General features: G+C 44.6%; 1 protein-coding gene across 1 annotated transcript; it reads left to right on the forward strand.

The window, feature by feature from the left end:
* Window positions 1-22798, forward strand: CPA2 (carboxypeptidase A2). The gene is made up of 11 exons (XM_005550763.3): window positions 1-77; window positions 2208-2289; window positions 2948-3082; window positions 3976-4071; window positions 6363-6464; window positions 8491-8589; window positions 9975-10085; window positions 11167-11257; window positions 12792-12991; window positions 15425-15509; window positions 22561-22798. Exons 1-11 carry the CDS (start codon window positions 1-3, stop codon window positions 22746-22748), a joined length of 1266 nt encoding a protein of 421 aa, XP_005550820.2. The 3' UTR covers window positions 22749-22798.
* The last annotated feature ends 896 nt before the right edge of the window (window positions 22799-23694 follow it).

Consider the following 23694-nt stretch of genomic DNA (forward strand, 5'->3'; position numbering starts at 1 on the left):
ATGGCCATGAGGTCGATCCTGTTTTTGTTTTTTGGTGCCCTTTTTGGTCATATCTACTGTCTAGAAACATTTGTGGGGTAAGTTATGCTTTCTGGTGCTTCTTTGAATTTTACTTACCTGATTGATGGAGGCTTTGATTGTTACAGAGTAAATGGGTATAAGTGTTCAGTGTTTTCAGAGTTCTCTTAGATTTGGGGATAAGTCGATAGTGGGAAAAATAGGAGTGGATGATCAAAAAAGAGATGAATGACACTTAAAGGGAAAGACAAAAGGGAAAACTGAACACACATAACCCTATTTCTCTCTGTCCTTACTCATTTTTCCCTCCAGTGATCAGACTGTAGGCTTGATAGACATCAAGGAAAATACAGCTGTGTAGCCATTTGTTTCAGGTAACTCAGCTGGTGTCAAGGCTACTCTCCCACCTCCTCCTGCTCTTCTGGGCTTTACCATTCACACTAGCCCTTGTCCCCTACCCCCCGATCTTTAGATTCAGCATCTAGGCGGTGGAACCTCATGAAGTAGAAAGGCCAGGGCTATAGATTTCAGCTCAACTCCTCCTCTCCTGGCTTTGGAGGACTCATCTTTGCTCCGAAGTACTTTGCTTCATGATTCTATGAAGGGCTTTAGGCAGCATTTTTTGAAGAGTGGTCCAGGGAACTAAGAAAACAGTCAAATAAGTTTGGTTCCAAAAAGCCACTGGTCAAATAAATGTGGGAATCAGAGGGTTAAACAAACTATAGGATTTCTAGGAGCTTTGGTTAAATCAGTGTGCATTATAAATCTATAAGAGGGGATCTAGGTTGCAGCATGTACCCTTTTTTAAAATTATCAACTACCCACTGCCTCCAGCTTTCTTTCTTTCTTTCTTTCTTTCTTTCTTTCTTTCTTTCTTTCTTTCTTTCTTTCTTTCTTTCCCTTCCTTCCTTCCTTCCTTCCTTCCTTCCTTCCTTCCTTCCTTCCTTCCTTCCTTCCTTCCTTCCTTCCTTCCTTCCTTCCTTTCTTTCTTTCTTTCTTTCTTTCTTTCTTTCTTTCTTTCTTTCTTTCTTTCTTTCTTTCTCTTTCTTTCTTTCTTTCCTTCTCTCTCTCTCCTTCCTTCCTTCCTTCCTTCCTTCCTTCCTTCCTTTCTGTCTCTGAGTAACTCAAAGAACTACTATTCTTCAGAACACACACCAGGAAATATGAGCCTATTGTATTACTTTTCTCAGTGCCTTCCCATTTTAAAGGAGGACTCCTGGGAGTCCATGCATTAACCAAAAATAATGAGACTTAAATGGAAGAATTTTCAGACCATTTGTGGCAGACGAGCCTCAAAGAGCTCATGTTCCATCACTTCTGTATTCCACTGGAGTTTGTAGGAAATTGCATGGGGCTTGGTTTCAGAAGACCCATATTCTGGTCCCTGTACATGGTTCATTGTATTGATTCCTTCCCCACTTTACAAATGGTTGGGACAATGACTTAGGAAGTCTGCCTACTTGGAGAAAGGCTAGAAGGCGAAGCTCTGTCACCAAGGGAACTCTTCGTAAAGATATGTGCTTGATTGTTTTGAGATTTCTCTTTCCTGTTCACCCTTCATTCCCTATGAAGGCTGTGTGTGTGTGTGTGTGTGTGTGTGTGTATAAAGAGAGGCACGGCACATAATTTGTCAAGGTCCCAACTATCTCTGGCCATGTCCCATGTTTGGGCCACATAAATGGAGTTTGGGGATAGAACCTTGATACATTTTCAGTTGACAAAAACAAGGAACAAACAAAACCCCCCAAACCATTAAAAACAAACCCTTAGGTCTACCCACATATGAACTGTTTCCTCTTACAAGCACCAAATTATTCCACTTTTTAAAAACTTACTTCTGAACAACAGGAACAGGCAAGTATTAAAAGCTAACACTCCACGAGCAGCAGGTGTTATTTGATTCATTAGCTAAGGGAAAGGTAACTTTAACAGCAGGCTTCCTGCTAGGAGCAGGTACACCTCTTCATTATTATTTAGATAACATTTCCTGGGAAGAAATAATGCCATTCTATCACCTTCTCATTCTGGCGATGTGGGTTTAGTATACTATTTATTAGCTTCTGGATTGTCACAGAGATTATTGACCGTTGCATTAACCTGTTATACACAGAGACTAACAGGTGCAGAAAGCAACAGGAAAGTGTCCAGGTTTTGCTTTTAAGGTCACATTTGTGGTTAATTTTCTTTAGAGACCAAGTTCTTGAGATTGTACCAAGCAATGAAGAACAAATTAAAAATCTGCTACAATTGGAGGCTCAAGAACATCTCCAGGTATTTGATCTAGTGCGAGTTTCTGTTCCCAGAATGAATACTGTGAAACATGATTGAGATCTATTTTGGACTGTATTCTGACTCCCATGACATAGTGTGAAATGCTAACTCATGCAGCTGGGTTTCTGAAAACCTGGGCTCTGGTCCCAACTACAGGATACCGGGCAAGTCACCTACCTTCCCTGTGTCTCATTTTCTCATTCAGAGTAATGGCGATAAATATATCATTCTTCTATCTCTCAGGTTTATTGTAAGAACGAAAGGAGATATCAAATGTGAAAGTTACTTTCAAAAATTAAGCACCCTTAGTGCATATTTCCCTTGTAAAATAATTTATAGTATTTATATCCTATTATTAAATGAATTGGATCACTAGAATCCCAGCTTAAAAAAACTGCCATCGTATTAATAATCTTTTCCTTCTGCCAGTTTTAATATCTAGCCATAGGGGCAGAGGAAACAATATAATGGATTTGCTGACACATGGATGTTTAAACGCCGTTGTTGCAATATCATAGTGATTTCACAATGATTCCAAAACTTGTGGGCTCAAGATAAAATTGATGCAAATTGATTTCCAGAAATCCATCAGTGCTGAACTGTCCATTCCCCAGAATAGCCCATTCATTGCCTTGGCTTGGACTTTTATCCCTTTCAGCTTGATTTTTGGAGATCACCCAGCACCCCAGGGGAGACAGCCCACATCCGAGTTCCCTTTGTCAGCGTTCAGGCAGTCAAAGCATTCTTGGAGTCCCAGGGAATTGCCTATTCCATCATGATTGAAGATGTGCAGGTAATTATGCCACGGACTCACCTTCCTGCAGCTTGCTGGGCCACATGAACGTCAGTTCAGTTCCATCTTCTTTCATGCTTGAGTACTCTCTGCAGGGAAGGGACCTGTGGGTACCACTAGGACCTTCCAGCAGTCTGGGCTCCCCTTGCAAGGTGGGTAGGAGGGCACTGTCTTTCTCTTTTTTGAATTTGGCACATGCAGAATACATGCAGAATATTGTAACAAAGAATTTAAGGGAAACGGCAAAAGAGAGGCTACAGCATGAAATATGAAGTACAAACCAAAGGGTGTTAGGCAGAAGAAGGAAAAGAAGGAGTCTCACTCTGTCACCCAGGTTGGAGTGCAGTGGCACAATCTCGGCTCACTGCAACCTCTGCCACCCAGGCTCAAGTGATTCTCCAGCCTCAGCCTCTTGAGTAGCTGGGACTACAGGCATGCACCACCACACCCAGCTAATTTTTGTATTTTTAGTAGAGGCGGGGTTTCACTATGTTGCCCAGGCTGATCTCAGACTCCTGACCTCAAGTGATCCACCCGCCTCGGCCTCTCAAAGTGCTGGGATTACAGGAGTGAGCCACCAAGTCTAGCCTGATTTAGTTTTTGTTTAGAGGTTAACTCAGGCCCTGAGCTCCCAGAAAGGTAAGATGAGCCATAAGACCATGCTTGCAAATCCACCCTGGCACACCTGCAGCATCTGGCTGGTAGGAAGTCCCATTAATGCTCCATCCCCTTTCACAGTGGGGCCAGAATAAGGGAAAGTCATGACCTCAAAGCCTACAGGACAAGAAGAGGAAAGCTTGATACTGGGGACCCGAGTGTTACCCTTTCCTTCACAACTACAGACTGAAATACATTGCTGTAAACCAATCATAGATAGAATTGTTTTATCTTAGGTCCTGTTGGACAAAGAGAATGAAGAAATGCTTTTTAACAGGAGAAGAGAACGGAGTGGTAACTTCAATTTTGGTGCCTACCATACCCTGGAAGAGGTAGGTGTTTCAAAATGAACATTACAGAGGGGCCATATCTAGGGATAAAGCTCATACTTCCACGTGGTGACTTAATGGCCTAGAAATTATTCTTCTATTATTTTCTAATTTCTCTAAGTTTCCCTAGGATTTCACAGCCAGTACCAGTGTCACTGGCTTCGCACCCACTCTTGCTTACTGTAGGAGCTGAAGTCCACTTGCTCATCTCAACGGCCACCCACTGTGGAGTGTCTAAAGGGTACCCACAAGCAGACCCCTCAGGCTGGTGATCTTGCTCTAAGCCCCGTTGCTGACTTCTGACCTGTGCTGCCCACAAAGCCAGGGAAGCCATCATGGCTGCCACTGACGATGCAATGGGGACACAAAGCCAAGTGAAAGCTGTGCTTCCGGGCTGCCACCGATGATGGAATCAGGGACCACCTTTGACGCCTCTGACTTCCATCCAAGTGTTACTGGTGGAGGGTGTCCAGGTTCTTGGCGTCTTGAACAAAGAATTGGAAAAAACGCACAAACAAAACAAGGAAGGAATGAAGCAACAAAAGCAGATATTTACTGAAAACAAAAGTATACTCCACAGGTGGGGAGCAGCCCGAGCATAGGGGCCCAAAAACCCATTACGGAATTTTCTGGGATTTAAATACCCTTTAGAGGTTTCCCATTGGTTACTTGGTGTACGCCCTATGTAAATACAGTAGTAGCCTTCGATCAGTCTGATTGGTTGCAGAAAGCAGCCAGTCAGAGGCTGAAGTGAAGTTACAAAGTTATACTCCTACGCAAATGAAGACTTGGCTTGCAACCAACCTGACTCGTTGCGGGAGGGGACCAATTAGAGGTAGTTTCAATTTTTCATCTGCCACGCCAGAAAGAGGAGGGGGGGGTAGGTGCAAAGGGAGTAGCCCCTGGTCCTTTTGTTACTTGGGCATAGAAAGTTGGGGTTTGCTTTTTGATGTAGTTCTAGGGAGTCAGCCTGAATTGGCCTTAGGTTCCCTGCCTCCAGATCCTATTCTTCTGCCTCCCAGGAATGTGCTCTGTAAGACCTCATGGCAGCAAACCCTCATGGAGTCTCTGCTGTCTTTCCTGGGCTTTGTTGTTTCTGTGGAGACTATCCCCTTCCTGCATCGGCTGCTCCATGCTGCTGTGGGGATCCTGGGCAGTGCTGCATTTACCTCTGTAACACAGAGCCCTTCTCCAGGCCCACGGGAATCTATCTGCAATGACTTAAGAGTCGAGGGATGGAAAGGGGCCGGAGGGGATGGTGGTTGTAGGGCTAAGGGGTGGCATGGGGAGTAGGAAAGAGCCAGAGAAGAGGTATCTGGTAGGCACCAAGTCTCCGAGTTGGCAGTTTTTAAATGCAAAAAGCTTTAAACATTTTTTTTCTCCTAATTTATTTGATGGGAAAAGCTGATTTGACCTAAACTCATTTGGGAGCAAAATCTGACCTGAACTGCCTCACTGCTCATTTGTTTCACTGCCAGAAATATTAATGTGTTTGAATACGGAGCAACGTCCCATGTGTAATACATAATATATATTTCCTATTACCTTTCTAAAATTCTCCCCTGAAAAAAATATCTTATTTGAAATATATATGGCCTCAAGGGTTTCAGATAGGGAACTGTGGACCAGCACAGAGAGTAAGGAAGAAAAGGAAGTGGAGCAAACAAGACGCCCTCCCTCCCTCCCAGACAAACTGATGTCTGTCTCCTACGGAGTGCAAATACTGGCAACAGCTGGAGGGACTGACTTCCTCCCGCTAGCTCTCCAAATGCACCCGGACACGTCTCAATCCCAGCAAGGGACATAGTTAGGGCTCCCCAGATGCACAAAATTTCAGTCGCCTTGAAAATAGGAGCTGTAGTAGCCGGTGGCCTTAGTGCGTCTGCAGCAGAAACCCCATCGTCCCCCGGCCTGATTTAGACGGAAGACATTTTGTAGCGATCGCCTCTACATCCATTTTGGGGTTGAGGGGGCACTACCTTTTGTTTTCCTCTGCTAGCAAGGGCGAGAAACCCCACCAAAGGGCTGGGGTCGCCAAAAGCCACAGGTACCCCAGGGAAGTGTGTCATTTTGCTTTGCACAAAACTGCAAAGGGCCGGCTGGACTGCAGCCCCCGCAGACGCCGATGGACTCAGCAGCACTCAGCTGGATCCAAACCCTCCGACCCTATAGCTCGAGCCGCGCTGCCCCCTCCGCTGTGTCCCAAGGGAATGGGGAAAATCACCAGGGGATCAGATCTCATGCAACAGATGGTTCACTCGCAAATGTCTATTTATTGACTTGAAACATTTCAGATTTCCCAAGAAATGGATAACCTCGTGGCTGAGTACCCTGGTCTAGTGAGCAAAGTGAATATTGGCTCTTCTTTTGAGAAGCGGCCTTTGAACGTGCTTAAGGTACACGGTGCAGGGGCGGTTCTTCCTCTCGATGCTTCTAGAATCCCCCTCCTCCCAGGCTAGCCAACAGTCCCGGCTTGTGCTACAGAGCGGCTCCTTTTTTTATTTTTTTATTTTTTCCTCCTAACCGGTCCTTGCTGGTTTTGAGTATCCACTCCCCCACCCCCGCCCCCTTCTTTTTTTTTTCTCTCTGTTCCTGCGCAAGCTGACGCAGGTCTGCAGGAGTGAATTAATGCTCGCGTCCTGAGAGATGAGCTCCCGGGGAACCGGGGCAAACGCGCCAATAGGAGCCGAGGAAGGGGGAGGTGCGGGCCGGGGGAGGTTGGGGGCTGGGGGCTGTAATTCATCAAGCTGGGAGTTCTCTGGCTCCCCTCCCCTTCTCTTTTTTTTTCTTTCCTCTTTAAACACACACACACACACACATACGCGCGCGCACACACACACACAAGCACACCAGTTAAAAAAGAAAAAGCACTAATTGCCTAAGCTGCATTTTTTCTTTTTCTTTTTCTTTTTTCTTTTTTTTTGTTTTTAGTTTTTAAAGAAGAGTTCTGGTCGTATGCAGAACAACTAAACCCTAAACCGCAAAGACAAATGCCCTGAACGAAGATCTTTTGAAAAAGGATATAGACCGAAAGAGGTTAGGGTTTGACGCCATCTCGTAACCTCTGACCGTCTTTGTGCACATAATTTCAAGCTTTGCACTTTGTCCTCAAAAACAGTGAAAATTGTTTCCCCAGATTTCCTAGAAAGAGTTTGTTAAGAGAAAAAAAAAAATCAAAAAGAGGTAATGTCACAACTCCTCGCTAAATTTGGAAACGTTATGGCTGGGAACCAACTGACTAACTGGGACAGATGGATTTCTCCAGAGCGTTTTTCCCAAAGCAGGCCTGAGAGGAGTGATTTGCCTGCTTTATACCACAGGGATACATTTGCTAATGTTTACCTCCCTTCTTTCTTTTTATTTCCTCTACCCGCACCCCCCGCCCACCAACTGGTCAGAAAACCCCAGAGTCTCTTCCACAGTGGTCTTCCCTGGCCTTCCCTTTTCCCGGGTGGTTCGGCGGTGGAAGATACTGTGTTTTTGAAAGTTCCCTGCTTTTTACGTTTGAGCTCTTTAGAGGAAAAGGCACAAAACACTTTTAACTAAAACTCTTAGAACCCATGAACTGTAATTTTTAGCAAGGATTTGCATTTCTCATTTACCTTATCTGCTGTGTTTAGAATGCAGCACAGAGATAGAAGTTGATGGTGCAAAAATAATCTTTTCCTCCCCATTTACTGATCCAATTGGCAAAGCCACTATTTCAAATAAAACTAAGTCACTTAGATCATAAAATTTAAACTCTGGAAAGTACCTCCAGAGGTTTGCTATCATGTTTTTATGAAGGTCTCAGAAGGTTATCACAAGCATTTTTATAATAAAACACTATTATTGCATACATTTGGAAAATAGAGCAACAAAAGAAACAAAAAAGAAAAAAAATCCTCATAATTCTAATCCCACAACTATGGGATAATAGCTATTAACAATCTGTTCTCCGTCTCAACAAAAAAAACAAACAGACAAACAAAAAACAATCTGTTGTATATTTTTCTACTTTTTTCTTTTCTTTTTCCTTTTCTCTCTTCCTCCTTCTCCTTTTCCTTTTTTCTCATATGTATGTGGGTATATAAGTGAACTAGTTTCTTTAAAAATAAAAATGAAATCCTGTAATCCATTTTTTTTCCAATTTTCAGCATATGAAGATATTTTCCTGTCATTATCTACAACGATTTTTTACAAACATCGGAGGAGAATTGTCTATGCCCCTCAGTCTGCATTTACACTTGCATTCGAAGAAGGGGACAAAAGAAAATTCTCCTTAAATGAGAGTTAGTCGACAGCATCACTGTCTGTATTTCCTTCTCTGTTAATCACATCAAGAACAGAGAGAGGGACAAAGAAAGATGATCTGGGGTAGAGAGGAGGCAACCAGGTGCCACGGCAGTGGAGCCGTTCACATTGCCACACTTGCTTTTGCAGTTCAGCACCGGAGGAGACAAGCCAGCTATCTGGCTGGATGCTGGGATCCATGCTCGAGAGTGGGTTACACAAGCTACGGCACTTTGGACAGCAAATAAGGTCATTTTGCCTAACATTCCTCGCTTATTTTACCTTTCTGGGGTCAGGCCCACTGAAACCCATGACAGTCCCAGTGGTCCTGATGGCTGGCGCTCTCAGCCAAAACCCTTCTCTTGTCACACGGGCTGGCAACGAACCCATCCAGCCTTTTTTGATATTGCCCCATCCAGCACCCCAGGCTCCTTCCCTTGGGCAGCCCACTGTGCGCTCTGTTAAAAGACACCACGATGTGGTGATTGCTGTTGAGTGAGAGAGAGGGGGAAAAAAAAGACTCAGTAAGCTAAAGAGATGGAACGGGTGTCCAGGGAGGACCCTTGGGAGCCAGATTTCAGCGTAAGAACCGACTAGAGAAAAATCACTTTGCTGCCTGGAACCCTGAGGGCTGAGGTGTGATGTACTAGAAATTTAAAAAATCATGAAAGGGAGTCAGCTGGAAAATACAAACAGGTACAAGAAGAGTTGAACCCACAGATCCAAAGTGGAGTTGGCTAAGGGTGTTTGGGTTGTTCTGAAAATTTCCCAAATTTGATTTTGAAGGTAAGGTGTAATAAGATCTGTCTTCCACAAGTTTGTTGGCATTAGAGTCAGGACCTGGGGCTGGGACTGACCTAGTCTGGTATTTCTTAAGTAATTCAAAAATGACATGCTATAAATCAGAATGTTAATTCATGAGCAGAGGAAATCAATCCACATCAGATCATTCAAGCATGTGCAACCACGTGCATACCGACTGATACATTTTTCCCTTCAATTAAAATGCGGTTACCTTTAGGGTATTATGAAATGGATATTTAACAGTTGAATAATAATGCCTTAGGATGGCTGAGCACAGGAAATGAATAAATTTTAATCCGGCAGAAACTTCAACTCAACTGCAGTTGATGGCAAGTAAAAATGTAATTCCCCAAATGGAATTTAACTGGTTCTCTGTGTCTTTAGCAATGTCTCTGCATATTTAAGTAATCCGATGTTTGTTGTGAGTTCTTTTGGAAAGTTAGCCCATGTAGGGGATTAAGGAATACCAGACAAAATTTCTTTGGTGCATAGGTCCACATAAGTCACATATATCACTGCTCAGTATTGCAAAATGTCTCACTGGAATGAACAGGAAGAATGTTACTGCTTTTGAAAGAGAGTAGATACATGAGATCTGATTTTTTACTCAATAGAAGTAAATTATTCTGACTAGAAGTAAAAGTATAGGCGCTAGCATATTCAACACATTAACATTGCAGGAGACCGTACTGCTGGGTACCTGGAAGACTTTCCTTGACCAATAGTGATCCCCGGTTCACATCTGGAAAAAAACCACTCCCTTACTATTCTGTCCTGTGTTCCTGACAAAAGGGGTGTGTGAGGTTGACATCTATCTTGTCTTTGCTCAGATTGCCTCTGATTATGGAAAGAACCCATCCATCACTTCCATTCTGGACACCCTGGATATCTTCCTCCTGCCAGTCACAAACCCTGATGGATACGTGTTCTCTCAAACCAAAGTAAGCCTGGATTTTTTTCCCTTCTTCAACAAGGACCTAAGGAGATATGTAGGAACTTCAAAAGTAAAATAAAAGTAATCGTTCTTTTCTTGATTTACTCTAAATGGAACGCCTAATTTCTCAGTAGTCGCCCAGAAATGAGGGATAGAGAAGTGGTTATAATCACTTCTTATTCCAACGCATGATGTCTTTACATGTTGCCTCAGCCAGAGCCTATTTCAGCTGTTAGGCTGGGCTATTAGAGCTCAGTGTTCACCGTGAGTCATCTAGGAGATTTGTTCCAATTATCTCTGCGTTTTTTGTGTTAGGATTGATAGAAAAGAGGAGGCGGATGTTACCTGCTGACAATTAGATTGCAGTAGGATTTAGGTGGGCAGTACAGTGCATCTAGCATTTTACTTAAAATCTGTGGGAGAAATCCTCCGTAATATCACTAAAAGGAGTTACGTAGTTTTTCCCCCTTAAAATCTCATTACAATACACTATTGTAGCAACTGTGACCCCACATATATTCAAAATGAATGACAGCTTCAAGTTTATTTTTAGAGAGAGCTAACTACAGTAGCATTTTCAAAGACATTTTCAAAGAAACTCATACTAATACTAGTACTCATCCCATGAGATACCATATGAATCAAGGGTTCCATTGTCAAGTCTAGGAAACACCACCCACCATATCCGTTTCTTAGAAGTTCATAAAAAACAAGGCATTAACAATCCTTAGAAGTTCTGAAGAAAGTTTACCAAGTTAGCCCTATATTTTCCCCCAAATAGTCTCATCACAGAACCCTCTCTTCTGCTTTTGGTTGTTGCTGTTGGCCTTGGACAGAACTAGGGTTCCATGACACGTGTTTGGCAGGTTCATTTGAGGAGGTGGGGGTGTATTCATGTCTCACTTTGGTGAAATGGCAGAGAAACTCCTAGCAGAACCTGTATGAGGACTGTCCACCACCGCCCCAACCAAGGGAAAGGAGTATCCCAGAGAACTAGGGAAACTGACAGAATTCTCAAGGAACCTTCTGATCAGGCTGAATGACCCTCTTTCTTTTTTTCCATGTGCTTTTTGGGTGGAATCTGAAAGAATCGTATGTGGCGGAAGACCCGGTCCAAGGTATCTGGAAGCCTCTGTGTTGGTGTGGATCCTAACCGGAACTGGGATGCAGGTTTTGGAGGTGAGCCCTGGGACTTGCCCCCAGGGATGGTCAACCCGTGGTCTGGCCCACAAACTGGTTCAGATGGCCCTGCAGTGCATCAGCTGGCTAAGCCCATCCAGGATTTAAGCCATTTAAAAACCTCTTTGAAAAACACTTAACTAAATTCCCTTCACAGGAGCACAGTGCTGTCACAGAGCACTGAGCAGCATTTAATATATTTTGTCTCACATCTTGGTTTTCCCACAAGCTGTTGCCCGGTTAGCCTTCTGTGCAGCCGGAGCAAGACTTTGCGCAATGGCAGGAGGACTCGGGAAGCCCTGAGCCAGCCACTAGAGGGGGTTAGGATCTATTCCAAGGAGAAGCATTACATCATCTATGGATGCTTCGAGAAAGAAAACTAAAAAGAAGTACGTACACACAGGATGAAGAAACTGACTTTCAAAACAGATTCAAATATAAAATGTGAGCTTGCTGCCCTGGCTTTGTGACAGCTCTTACATTTTGGAGTTCCGTGGCAGGCTAGTTAGGGGCTGCTTTATGCCCTCAGCCACTGGAGAAAACCCCTTATGTCTCACTAACCATAGAATTAAAAATTTTTCCCCCTCACTAGGCTATGATAAGATTGAAGTCAGGAGCTGTGTCTTTTTCACTGACGTATTCCTAACAGCTAGCACAGTGTCTGCAACGCAGAAGGCAATCACTACGTATTTGTAAGACAAATTAATTAATTAGAGTTATGGAACTAAGATAGGACATATTAGAGAACTGCTACAGGATACGGATGAGTGGCAACTTCATTCATTGCTTTTACAGTTCTTTTTTTTTTTTTTTTGTAGTGTAGGGGAAAAATAAAGCACAATACTGAGCCATGGCCCACAGTTCAATGTCAATCCTCCCCAATATTATTTTCATTAAATCATTTTAAAATAAGGTGACATTTTGTCTGTATCACATGGGGAGCCTAGGGAGTCCTAACCCCTACTCATCCCCTGGAAGTTTCTCTACAATGGCCAGGCCTACAATGGACCCATTTCAGGGGTCTTGAACCACTCTAGTTGCTGAGACAATCAAGGCCAAAGGTGGCCTTGTCAAATGTAGTCATGATTTCCTCACTGCAGAAAGGGTGTCAGAGGTTCCTTGCATTTGTGGCTTTGTGCCTTGGAATTACAGAGCATAGAATCTTCTACTCTTGGACTCTAAGAATTGGATGAGATCCCAGAAAATGAACTTGCTAAACTCCCACCCAATGCAGGAATTCCATCTATAATATTAAATCTAGCTTTTCTTCCAACAACTCCTACAGAGAGGAGATGATCTAATTAGATGGCTCTTTCTACTGTATAGAGAAACCATATTTTTTGAAGAAGAGATGTGTCCAGAATCACTTCAGTTAGGCTTTCTGACTATAACCTTTGGAAGACACTTGATCTAACACAATGACAATCTTGCCCTGACTTCCAGAGGAGAAAATTAGTGATGCATGGTGACCTCCTCCCTACAGTGTCTTCTTAGAGCTCGCTGTCCTCACTGGGCTACTTCTGCATCTCCCCAGGACCTGGAGCCAGCAGCAACCCTTGCTCTGATTCATACCATGGACCCAGTGCCAACTCTGAAGTTGAAGTGAAATCCATAGTGGACTTCATCAAGAGTCATGGAAAAGTCAAGGCCTTCATTACCCTCCACAGCTATTCCCAGCTGCTGATGTTCCCCTACGGGTACAAATGTACCAAGCCAGATAACTCTGATGAGCTGGTGAGTTTCTGAAACTTAATTTCAGCCCAGCAACAAACGTGTGTTGTGTGGTCAAGTAAGTCTCAGGCATAAAGTCATGCCCTGAGGTGGAGGTGTACCATTATAACGATGAATGAGACATAAAGTCAGACACAGAGAAAATTATGATATGCAGCCAAAGGTTTGAAAGACTGGTTTTGAACTTTACTAAACTAAGTTTCTTTGGGAAATAGAATTCATGAAGTTATTGTTACCTTAATCTAGATGAGCAGCAGCCTGGTTTGAGCATAGATTCCCAGAACATGCTATTCCGTTGCATATGGGGGAAAAAGCCCTCAGATTTGGATATGAGACTCTTGGATTGGTAGTCAAATGCTCTAAGCTGAGCAATTCTGCTTCTCAGCAACTTGTCTTATACTTTTCTGGGGACTTTGGCTCTATGATCTACCATGATGATGCACTGGTGTATGATGTTGGGGGTAAAACACTCACTTCCCTAACTTGATACCTTCTGTCACCCTTCCTGTTTCAGGAATAAGCCAACTGGCCCCAGCCTTAGATCAGATGGTGACATCTCAGGAGGCTGTTCACAATTGAGCAAGAGCTATCCCCAGCTAAAAAGAATGTGCAAATATTTCCAATTTGGCTTTTAGGCTGGATTTGTGAAACCCATATGTTAGAAATAAGCCCAGAATTGGAACCCTTTTGTCAATTTACCTTCGAGTAGATTATTGTCGGCAGCCCCACACAGAAGTAGGCTATATTATTCCCATTCAAGTGTGCCTTTCATCTCATCAGTTAGATTTGAGCTCTGTGAGGTTTTGATGGTGAGTATTACCATTCAAGGTCATATCAGGGAAAAAGAATGTTCTAAAATGTTCTTTTTTAAGACCTAGATGACCTTAAATTATCTAAACCTGGTGCTCAAACCTCTCGCAGATAGTCAATCTAGGCTATGATTAGATGGCTTCCTGCCTTCAAGGGAGCCTATTCTGTCGGGGAAGGTTGTTAGGTTGTTAGTGTTCTTCTTTATGGAGAGCGAAATCTCTGTGTTTTTCACCCATCAGCCCTGGTTTATCATCTGGTTCTACTGAGCAAGCTTATTTCCCTTTAAGAGGTGAATCCACTATTACTTGAAGACCACCAGCCTGCTTCTTCTAGCTCTTATTTCTTCTAAATAACCTCAATTCCTTCAAGCATTCGTATTATGGGCTCAAGTTCCCTTACTATTCTGGTTGTTGTTTTCTGAATATACTTCTTCAAGGGTGGTGTCTTAATCTGTTTGCATTGCTGTAAAGAAATATATAAGACTGGGTAATTTATTAAGGAAAAAGTTTTATTTGGATTATGATTCTGCTGGCTGGAAGATTGGGCATCTGGTGAGAGCTTCAGGCTGCTTCCCACTCATAGAAGGCAAATGGGAGCTGGTATGGTGCAGAGATCACACGGTGAGAGAGGAAGCAAGAGAGAGTGGAGAGGTGCCGGACTCTTTTTAACAACCAGCTTTCGAGGGAACTAATAGAGCAAGTACTCACTCCTAACTGTGAGGACTGCACCAAGCCATTCATGAGAGATCTATCCTCATGATCCAAACACCTCCCATTAGGCCTTGCCGCCAGTATTGGGGATGAGATTTAAACATGGGGCTTGAGGGAAATAAACATCCAAACTATAGCAGGTAGCTCCCAGAAGTGAATGTGAAATGTATGTTGTGGGTTACCCAGCACAGAGCAGAGTGTGACCATAACTACCCTCAGCCAGACCGTGCACTTCTGCAAATTCAGTTGAGGATCACATTAGTTTTTTGGCCGTAGCCCTGTAATGTTGACTCATGTCGGGCTCATTGACAAGAGTAACCCCCAGGCTCTCCAAGGATTCGACCACGCCAGCTTTCCCCCATCTGGTAATCGTACAGTTGTTTTCCTGGACCCAAGTTCAAGACCTTACATTTATCCCTGACAAGGACAGTAAAGCCTCAATCAGTCAAAATTGGAAGCCTCAAATAATGGAAAATATTTTTCTGAGCTCTACTTCTTGGAAAAAGAGACAGCCACAGGGAAATAAGCCAATGTAGGGATCTAGTAAAAGAAAAGTCAGCTTCCCACATATGTCCTGGGGTCAGTCCACATTCTCTTTAGACCCCTTAAATCTACCCTATTTCTAGCCACACCTCTCACCAGGGAGAACTGGTGGCAAAATAATGAATCCGTGAGTGTTGCAAACACCAGGATGATCAAATAGACAATGAGGACCTTCATGTTGTGTTTTCAAAGCCAATAGAAGTGAACTTGTGCTTACTTCTCAGTGAAAATGGTTGAAATAAAAAGGGTATTGTGCCTTCACCTCAATTAACTGGAGCATTAAGTTAGAGCATTCTATGTTCTGCTGTTGGGCAGCTGATCTCCCAAGAGACAAGTGTTATCTGTCTACCTTTCTTTGGTTCTCTTACTCTAGAGTGAAGTGGCCCAAAAGGCTGCCCAATCTCTGACAAGCCTGCATGGCACCAAGTACAAAGTGGGACCAATCTGCTCTGTCATCTGTAAGTATCCAGTGTGCTGGAAGTTTTTACAAATGACCCATTAAGATGGCAGGCACTGTGTGAGTTTGGGCCAAAACTTTTACATGCCTTTATTTGAAAGGGATAGGTCTTCATGCATGGAACCCAAACTTCCCCAATTTCCCTCAGTGAATCTAGTCTCTTCCATGAGATACTTACTGTGTGATGGCTGGAACAAAGGACTCCCTAAGTATATGTTTTGTGCCCTCTCCTGTGCTTGTTCAGATCCTTACAGCTCACTCTCATTCTGTAGAATTTCTTTATCTAAAAATGAGCCTTTATCAAGGCCTGGCTCTGGTTTTTTTTTTTTTTTTTTTTTTTTTGTTTTGTTTTTTTGAGATGGAGTCTCACTCAGTTGCCCAGGCTGGAATGCAGTGGGATGATCTCGGCTCACTGCAACCTCCACCTCCTGGGTTCAAGCACTTCTCCTGTCTTAGCCTCCCAAGTAGCTGGGACTACAGGTGTGTGCCACCATGCCCAGCTAATTTTTGTATTTTTAATAGAGACGGAGTTTCACTATATTGGTCAGGCTGATCTCGAACTCCTGACCTCAGGTGATCTGCCCACCTCGGCCTCCCAAAGTGCTGGGATTACAGGCATGAGCCACTGTGCCTGGCCTAAGACCTGGCTGTTTTATTATCTTCCCTTTCCTGGCTAAGAGGGGTCATGCTCTTAGAATTCCATGGACTGTGGGGACAGAATGGGTGCGACTCTTGAAGAGGACCCAGGTGGTTCTGTGGATAGACTCTGTTGGCAGGCATGTGTTGATGCAGAGTATGTGAAGATGGAGGAGAAGTCAGGAATAGCGGCAGTGTGAGGAATAAGTCTAGGGAGCCTGCCATCAGACTTTCTAGGCCCTCCTCTTCCCCAATGGATTGAGATAAAAACAAGAAGCGACTACAGTGCTTTGGGAAATCTCAGAGCATGCTTGTGCAGGTTCTGAGTCCTTCAAAGGCACGGTCCCTTCCTTATGGACAAAGCTGGAAACTCAGGACCACACAGTTCCATGCCCAGGAGTTCCCTAGTGCTTCCATGCCGAAGGATCCTTTGGAAACCAATGCCTTTAATAGGCACCCATTCTGTTGTTGTTGTTGTTGTTGTTGTTTTTTGGAGATGGAGTTTTGCTCTGTCACCCAGGTTGGAGTGCAGTAGCACCATCTTGGCTCACTGCAATCTCTACCTCCCAGGTTCAAGGGATTCTTGTGCCTCAGCCTCTGGAGTAGCTGGGATTACAGGCACCCGCCACCACACCCAGCTAATTTATTTATTATTTATTTATTTGTATTTTTAGTAGAGAGAGGGTTTCACCATGTTGGCCAGGCTGGTCTCAAACTCCTGACCTCAGGTGATCTGTCCGCCTCTGCCTCCCAAAGTGCCAGGATTACAGACGTGAGCCACCACGCCTGACCACCCATTCTGCTTAACAGACTTTTAAATTAAGCATCTATTATATGTTAAGCATTATGCCAAGCACTGGAGACATAATGTGCCCTCAAAGAACTCTTTAATAGAAGAGATGAACAGGAAGGCAAGTGAGCTTTTGTATTATGTGTGCAATAGTAGGGTATACATGGTACAGAAGTATGAGAAAGTCGGGGGATTTGATGGAAGCAGAAAAACTTCATGTAGGAAGAGGGTAGGGTTGTAAAGACTGATCACCAGGAAGATAGAGAAGGAGAAAAAGGATGGGGCATTCTCACAGTCAACAGCATATGCAAAGGCATAGAAGTATAAAACTGCATGATGAGTTCTGGGAGCTACAAGGAGGTTGAGATTGCTGAAATGAAAGAGGGAGAAAGGGAGCTGGGGAAGTTCAGGGTTTTGTGTGCCATGGTAAGGAGTTTAGGTTTAACCCAGAGGATTCTAAAAGCCATTGGGGGGTTTTCAGCAGGACGGTGAGGGAATTGAGGCATTGTGTTTAGCTAAAACATAGCAGCAGTGTGGATGGAGTGATGGGGGACTGCAGTAGAGACATCCCATAGGAAGAGGAGGAGGAGTTCAGGTGAGAGACGATGGCCCAAACTACAGCAGGGCCAGTGACGATGGAAGGGATTTAGGAGGTAAAGCCAAGAAGTTTTGTCATTTATTGGATGGGGAGAGATCCTCACTGAAAGTCATTGAGTGGTGCCAGTCACTGAGGGAGAAGTCCAGGAAGGTGAAAGAGGGGTGAGATCGCAAAGATAATGAGTTCAACTGTGGACATATTGAGGCTGAGCTCCTTGTAGGGTATTCAAATGGAGATGGTCTGTAGGTTTTGGACTATATGCCCTGGGATTCTGTGGAGAGAGAGATTTGGGAAGAGTTGGTATAGAGCAGGTGGTTGGACCAGTAGAGCAGGGAGAACATTTGGAGTGAGAGGAACCCTGGGCAAAGCAGGGAGCAAGGTGTTAAGCCGCAGAAGGGGTTAGCAGCAAGTCTAGGCAGAAAGGCAGAGAACCCTGGATGTCAGAAAGCAGGGGAAAAGTAATTATTGAAAAGGAGGCGGTGGTCAACAATGGTGAAGGCCATGAAAAGTCAACTAAGATAAGGACAGGACATTTTCCGCTGAATTTTCATCACTAGTTTACTGGTGACCTTTACCCAGAGCAGTTTCAGAAGAGTGGATAAGGGAAGGAGAGCAGAATGGAAGCCTTTTTTCTTTTTGAGATAAGAGATGTATTTATTGACTGTGGGAAAGAACAAATAAAGAGGGAGAAGTGGAAGATACAGGAGAGAGAAGAAATGACCAGTGCAGTGAGGTTCCAGAGCTGGGGAAAGGAGGACAGGCAGAGGTGGGCAGAAGTTATGGCTCAGGATGGAATGAGAGAAGCATGTCTTTGGATGTGTTGTGGGCTTGGATGCAGCCACAGCCATAGGAGGGGTGATGGCGGGAATCATGGGAATGCACCCTTGCTAGTCATGGTTTTCTTTTTTTGAAACAGAGTCTCGCTCTGTCACCCAGGCTGGAGTGCAGTGGTGCAATCTTGGCTCACTCCCACCTCTGCCTCCTGGCTTCAAGAGATTCTCCTGCCTCAGATTCCCAAGTAGCTGAGATTACAGGTGTGTGCCACCATGCCAGGCTAATTTTTGTATTTTTAGTATAGATGGGGTTTTGACATGTTGGCCGGGCTGGTGTTGAACTCCTGGCCTCAAGCGATCTACCCACCTTGGCCTCCCAAAGTGCTGGGATTACCGATATGTTCAGCTTTTTAAAATTAACATCATTTCCTGTATAGTTTTATGAATTTACATTCTAGTTTTTTGTTATTCCATGATGTTGCTATATCCCAATTACTGAGTCTTTGGATTGTTTCATCTTTTTGCTAAATAGTGCTACTATAAACATGTTTGTATAAACTCCTTTTTCTCTTAGATGATCTTTTTGGAGTATATTCCTGAGGCAAGATTGTCAAGTTAATTGGAATGAACAGCTTTGGCGCTCATGTTACTTTTTGTTTTTTTTTTGAGATGGAATCTTGCTCTGTCACCCAGGCTGGAGTGCAATGGCGTGATCTTGGCTCACTGCACCCTCCTCCTCCTGGGTTCAAGCAATTCTCCTGCCTCAGCCTCCCGAGTAGCTGGGATTACAGGCGCGCGCCACCATGCCTGCTAATTTTTGTATTTTTAGTAGAGATAGAGTTTCACCATATCGGTCAGGCTGGTCTCAAACTCCTGACCTCGTGATCTGCCCTCCTCAGCCTTCCAAAATGCTGGGATTACAGGGATGAGGCACCACGCCCGGCCTCTTGTTACATATATATATATATTTTTTTGTCTTTTGTTTTTTGTTTTTTGTTTTTTGAGACGGAGTCTCGCTCTGTCGCCCAGGCTGGAGTGCAGTGGCGTGATCTCGGCTCACTGCAAGCTCTGCCTCCTGGGTTTACGCCATTCTCCTGCCTCAGCCTCCCGAGTAGCTGGGACTACAGGTGCCCGCCACCGCGCCCGGCTAATTTTTTGTATTTTTAGTAGAGACGGGGTTTCACCGTGGTCTCGATCTCCTGACCTTGTGATCCACCCACCTCGGCCTCCCAAAGTGCTGGGATTACAGGCGTGAGCCACCGCGCCCGGCTTGTTACATATTTTTAAGGCAGTTCTCTGGGAAGACTGGTTTGCTTACAGTTGCTGAGACCTTTTTAACCATGTTCTACATGGGATTGTCCTCACTTTGATCAGCGATACCCCCAGGGAGAAGGGCCTTCTGAGTGGTGGCAGTGGGGACAGAGGATGGACCCAGCTTGAGACATGATGGCAGCTTAAGACTGAGGAATGAGTGCCTTTGCTTGGCAGCTTTTGAGTGGAGGCTGGAGTTCAGAGTCTCAGCCGAATAGCATCGTGTATCCCCGAGACCCCTACATAGGTCTCAGCTATTTTATTACAAGGAATCTAGCTTTTCATCCATCTTATCTGGAGGTATTTACTAGTAAGATAGACCTTGGAAGCTGACGTTTACTATGTTTTCTTTGGTGAGGTCACAGAAATGGAAGCTATTTCCAATAAGCAGATATTGGACAGGTGTAGGATTTGCTGTATGATCTTCTGGAGCCCGACTGTGAATGGCCCGGCAAGTTCTAGCTGCATCATTGTCCACAGCTGACTCTTATCCTGGCCTCATTCCAGCTGGGACAAGTTCTGCCTCTAAGCACTAGTTTGAATTCAGCACTTTTTGCTTCCTGCCCCGGGCCAGTATGCAGCTCGGGGCAGAACACCTGCCTCACTCCACGCAAAAGGTGTCCATATGGTTGTAGTGGGTGAGGTATTTCCTGGGCAGCTTCCCATCTGGAAGGGGCTTTGAGGAGCTGTGCTACAGTAGGTGTTTGGTTCAGAAGTTGTTCTTTTTTTTTTTTTAATTATTTTTTTTTTTTTTGAAACAGAGTCTTGCTCTGTCACCAGGCTGGAGTGCAATGGGGCGATCTTGGCTCACTGCAGCCTCCACCTCCCAGGTTCAAGCAATTCTCCTGCCTTAACTCCCCTGAGTAGCTGGGATTACAGGCACGCACCACCATGCCTGGCTAATTTGTATTTTTAGTAGAGGTGGGGTTTCACCATGTTGGCCAGGCTGGTCTTGAACTCCTAACCTCAGGTGATTCGCCCACCTTGGCCTCCCTAAGTGCTGGGATTACAGGCATGAGCCACTATACCTGGCCCAGAAGTTGTTCTTTGAATTCTTTCTCAGACAGGCATAGGGGGGAGAGAACACAGGGCTTGGGTACAGAGCCCCGGGTTTGAGTTATAGCACTGCCGCTTTGGAACGAAGTAGCCATGGTCCAGTCACTTATTCTCCCTTGGTTTCTTCATCTGTGAAATAGGTTGTTGAGAGGTTCAAAAGATATGTGGAATGCAAGTGTTCCCTAATTCTAAAGTACTATATAAACGTCGATTGTTCGTTTCCTGGTGAATGCTCTCCCACGGGTAACTCCAATCCTTAATGTGGCCTAACTTTTTTGATTGCATCCTGGTCATTTATTGACAATGATAGTTATGAACATAACTGACATTTATTGAATGCTTATTCTACATACGTTATCCTAGCTCCTTCACTTAATAGCTCTGTTTTTATTTTATTGTTTTATTTATTTTTTTAGAGACAGGGTCTCACTCTGCTGCCCAGGCTGGAGTACAGTGGCAGGATCATGGCTCACTGTAGCCTGGACCTCCTGGGCTCCAGCAGCCCTCCCACCTCAGCCTCCTGAGTAGCTGGGACCACAGGCATGTGATACCACACCCAGCTCATTAAAAAAAATTTTTTTTTTGTAGAGACAGGGTCTCACTATGTTGCCCAGGCTGGTCTCAAACTCCTAGGCTCAAGTGATCCTCCTGCCTTGGTCCCCTAAGTGTTGGCAGAGAGCCACGACACCTTGCCACTTAATCTCTTAATCTCAGTTTCCTCATCTGTAAAATGGGAATAATGTTAGTACCTACCTAGAGATTCATGGACCAGTTTAACATAGAGCCTAGCACATTGAGGACACAGCCAACTAGTGTCATCACAACCATTATGCTATTTAATTCTCACTGCCCTGTGAAACAAGTAGTAATATCATCCCTATGTAACAGGTGAAGCATCTGGAAATAAATGACTTAGTTTAGGTCACCCAGATAATGATTTATAGGGTTGGGATTTTATCTGAGGCCAGTATTCTGTCTACAGTGGACCTCTTAGTGTGGTTGGCCGTGTCACATAGCCACACCAAAAGGTGTGAGTGGGTAATTTTGGTCCAGGGAAGATTCAGTTCAAATCAGCAACCATTTAGTATTTATTATTTACCAGGCATTAATTTCCAAGCTGCTCTGCTGGGTGAAGGCAAAGACAAAACTCATGGGAGTTGACAATATTAATTTACAATATTAACCTCTAGCCCTATTCTTTTCTGGTACAACCTCCCTGGTCTTTCCAGCTCAATTCTTCCACCATCTGTGCCCTCGCCAAGTCCTCCTGTGACCTCTAGCTGCCCTTCCTGAGAGGGGCCACAGGGCTGGTCCATTGCTAGGCTTTTCTGAGTCATGACTGACTCGTAGGTTAATGCCATCTTCCTTCATCATCTGTCACATCAGCAGGCACACAGATCTCAGGTGCACATTACTGTGTTGGCTGAACCCACCACACAGAGGTGCCGGACATGCGACTTGGTAGCAGTGCAGAGCCTGCCCCACCCTTAATGCTGAAAGTCCCCTGAAGATAGGGACCGAACCTCTTACTGCATTTATAATCCCTCCACTCCCACGAGAGAAAACCATGTCTGTACCTTCTAAAGAAGGAAGTGGTGTGGCCTACTTAAGGTGGAGAAGAGGCCACTTAGGATGGCATGGGTAAAACCAGAGGCTCCTAAGAACACCAAAGGAAGGCTCAGTTCAGTGTCCATTGAATAACACCTTTTGCTTTTCAAATTATTGTATTTTTTCATAAATGTGATCCTCTACTAAACTCTTCCCCCTCTTACAGTTCACACCTAGGGGCCTGGCTTACCTATGAAGGTAGAATTTAATATAGAGGTTCCATTGCTGTGAAGGCTGGTGGGAGTCGTGTATCTAAACTTCATTCTCATTTGCCCTTCAGACCAAGCCAGTGGAGGAAGCATTGACTGGTCCTATGATTGCGGCATCAAGTACTCATTTGCCTTTGAACTGAGAGACACAGGGCGCTATGGCTTCCTCTTGCCAGCCCATCAGATCCTTCCTACAGCTGAGGAGACCTGGCTTGGCTTGAAGGCAATTATGGAGCATGTGCGAGACCACCCCTATTAGGGCGCTGAGGAAGAAACAAGAGCCATTAAAATCTCTTTGGTTTGAAGCAACGTTGGGTTGTATTGTTTATTTTTCTAAGCCTGATCTGGGAGCACTGTTTCTCCATTTTCTGCTGCCCTTAAACACAGCAAGTCATGGCATTGTACCCCTTCATCTTTTTAAAAATCCATCCTGAGGCCAGGTGTGGTGGTTTACACCTGAAATCCCAGCACTTTGGGAGGCTGAGGTGGGAGGACTGCTTCAGCCCAGGAGTTTGAGACCAGCCTGGGCAACATGGGGAGACTTCATCTCTAAAAATAATAATATTTAGGCCGGGCGCAGTGGCTCACGCCTGTAATCCCAGCACTTTGGGAGGCCGAGGTGGGCGGATCACAAGGTCAGGAGATCAAGACCACGGTGAAACCCCGTCTCTACTAAAAATACAAAAAATGAGCCGGGCGAGGTGGCAGGCGCCTGTAGTCCCAGCTACTCGGGAGGCTGGGGCAGGAGAATGGCGTGAACCCAGGAGGCGGAGCTTGCAGTGAGCCAGGATCGTGCCACTGCACTCCAGCTTGGGCGACAGAGCGAGACTCCGTCTCAAAAAAAAAAAAAAAATAATAATAATATTTAAAAAAATCCATTCTGAGCAGAGTGCTCCCAACATCATTTGACAGTTTTTTTTTTTTTTCTTTTGAGACGGAGTCTCACTCTGTCACCCAGGCTGGAGTACAATGGTACGATCTCGGCTCACTGCAACCTCTGCCTCTCAGGTTCAGGCAATTCTCCTGCCTCAGCCTCCTGAGTAGTTGGGATTACAGGTACCTGCCACCACACCCAGCTAATTTTTGTATTTTTAGTAGAGACAGGGTTTCACCACGTTGGCCAGGTTGGTCTTGAACTCCTGACCTGAAGTGATCTGCCCGTCTCGGCCTCCCAAAGTGCTGGGATTACAGGTATGAGCTACCGT

This window comes from Macaca fascicularis, chromosome 3, assembly GCF_037993035.2.
Source record: "Macaca fascicularis isolate 582-1 chromosome 3, T2T-MFA8v1.1".
Taxonomy (NCBI): domain Eukaryota; kingdom Metazoa; phylum Chordata; class Mammalia; order Primates; family Cercopithecidae; genus Macaca; species Macaca fascicularis.

What these genes read in the sequence shown, in the direction of transcription:
- CPA2 (XM_005550763.3), top strand. Translation starts at nt 1, where the DNA reads ATGGCCATGAGGTCGATCCTGTTTTTGTTTTTTGGTGCCCTTTTTGGT. An exon ending in CTGGGATGCAGGTTTTGGAG is followed by an intron (nt 11,258 to 12,791) that starts GTGAGCCCTGGG and finishes GCATCTCCCCAG; the next exon opens with GACCTGGAGCCAGCAGCAAC. An exon ending in ACCAATCTGCTCTGTCATCT is followed by an intron (nt 15,510 to 22,560) that starts GTAAGTATCCAG and finishes TTTGCCCTTCAG; the next exon opens with ACCAAGCCAGTGGAGGAAGC.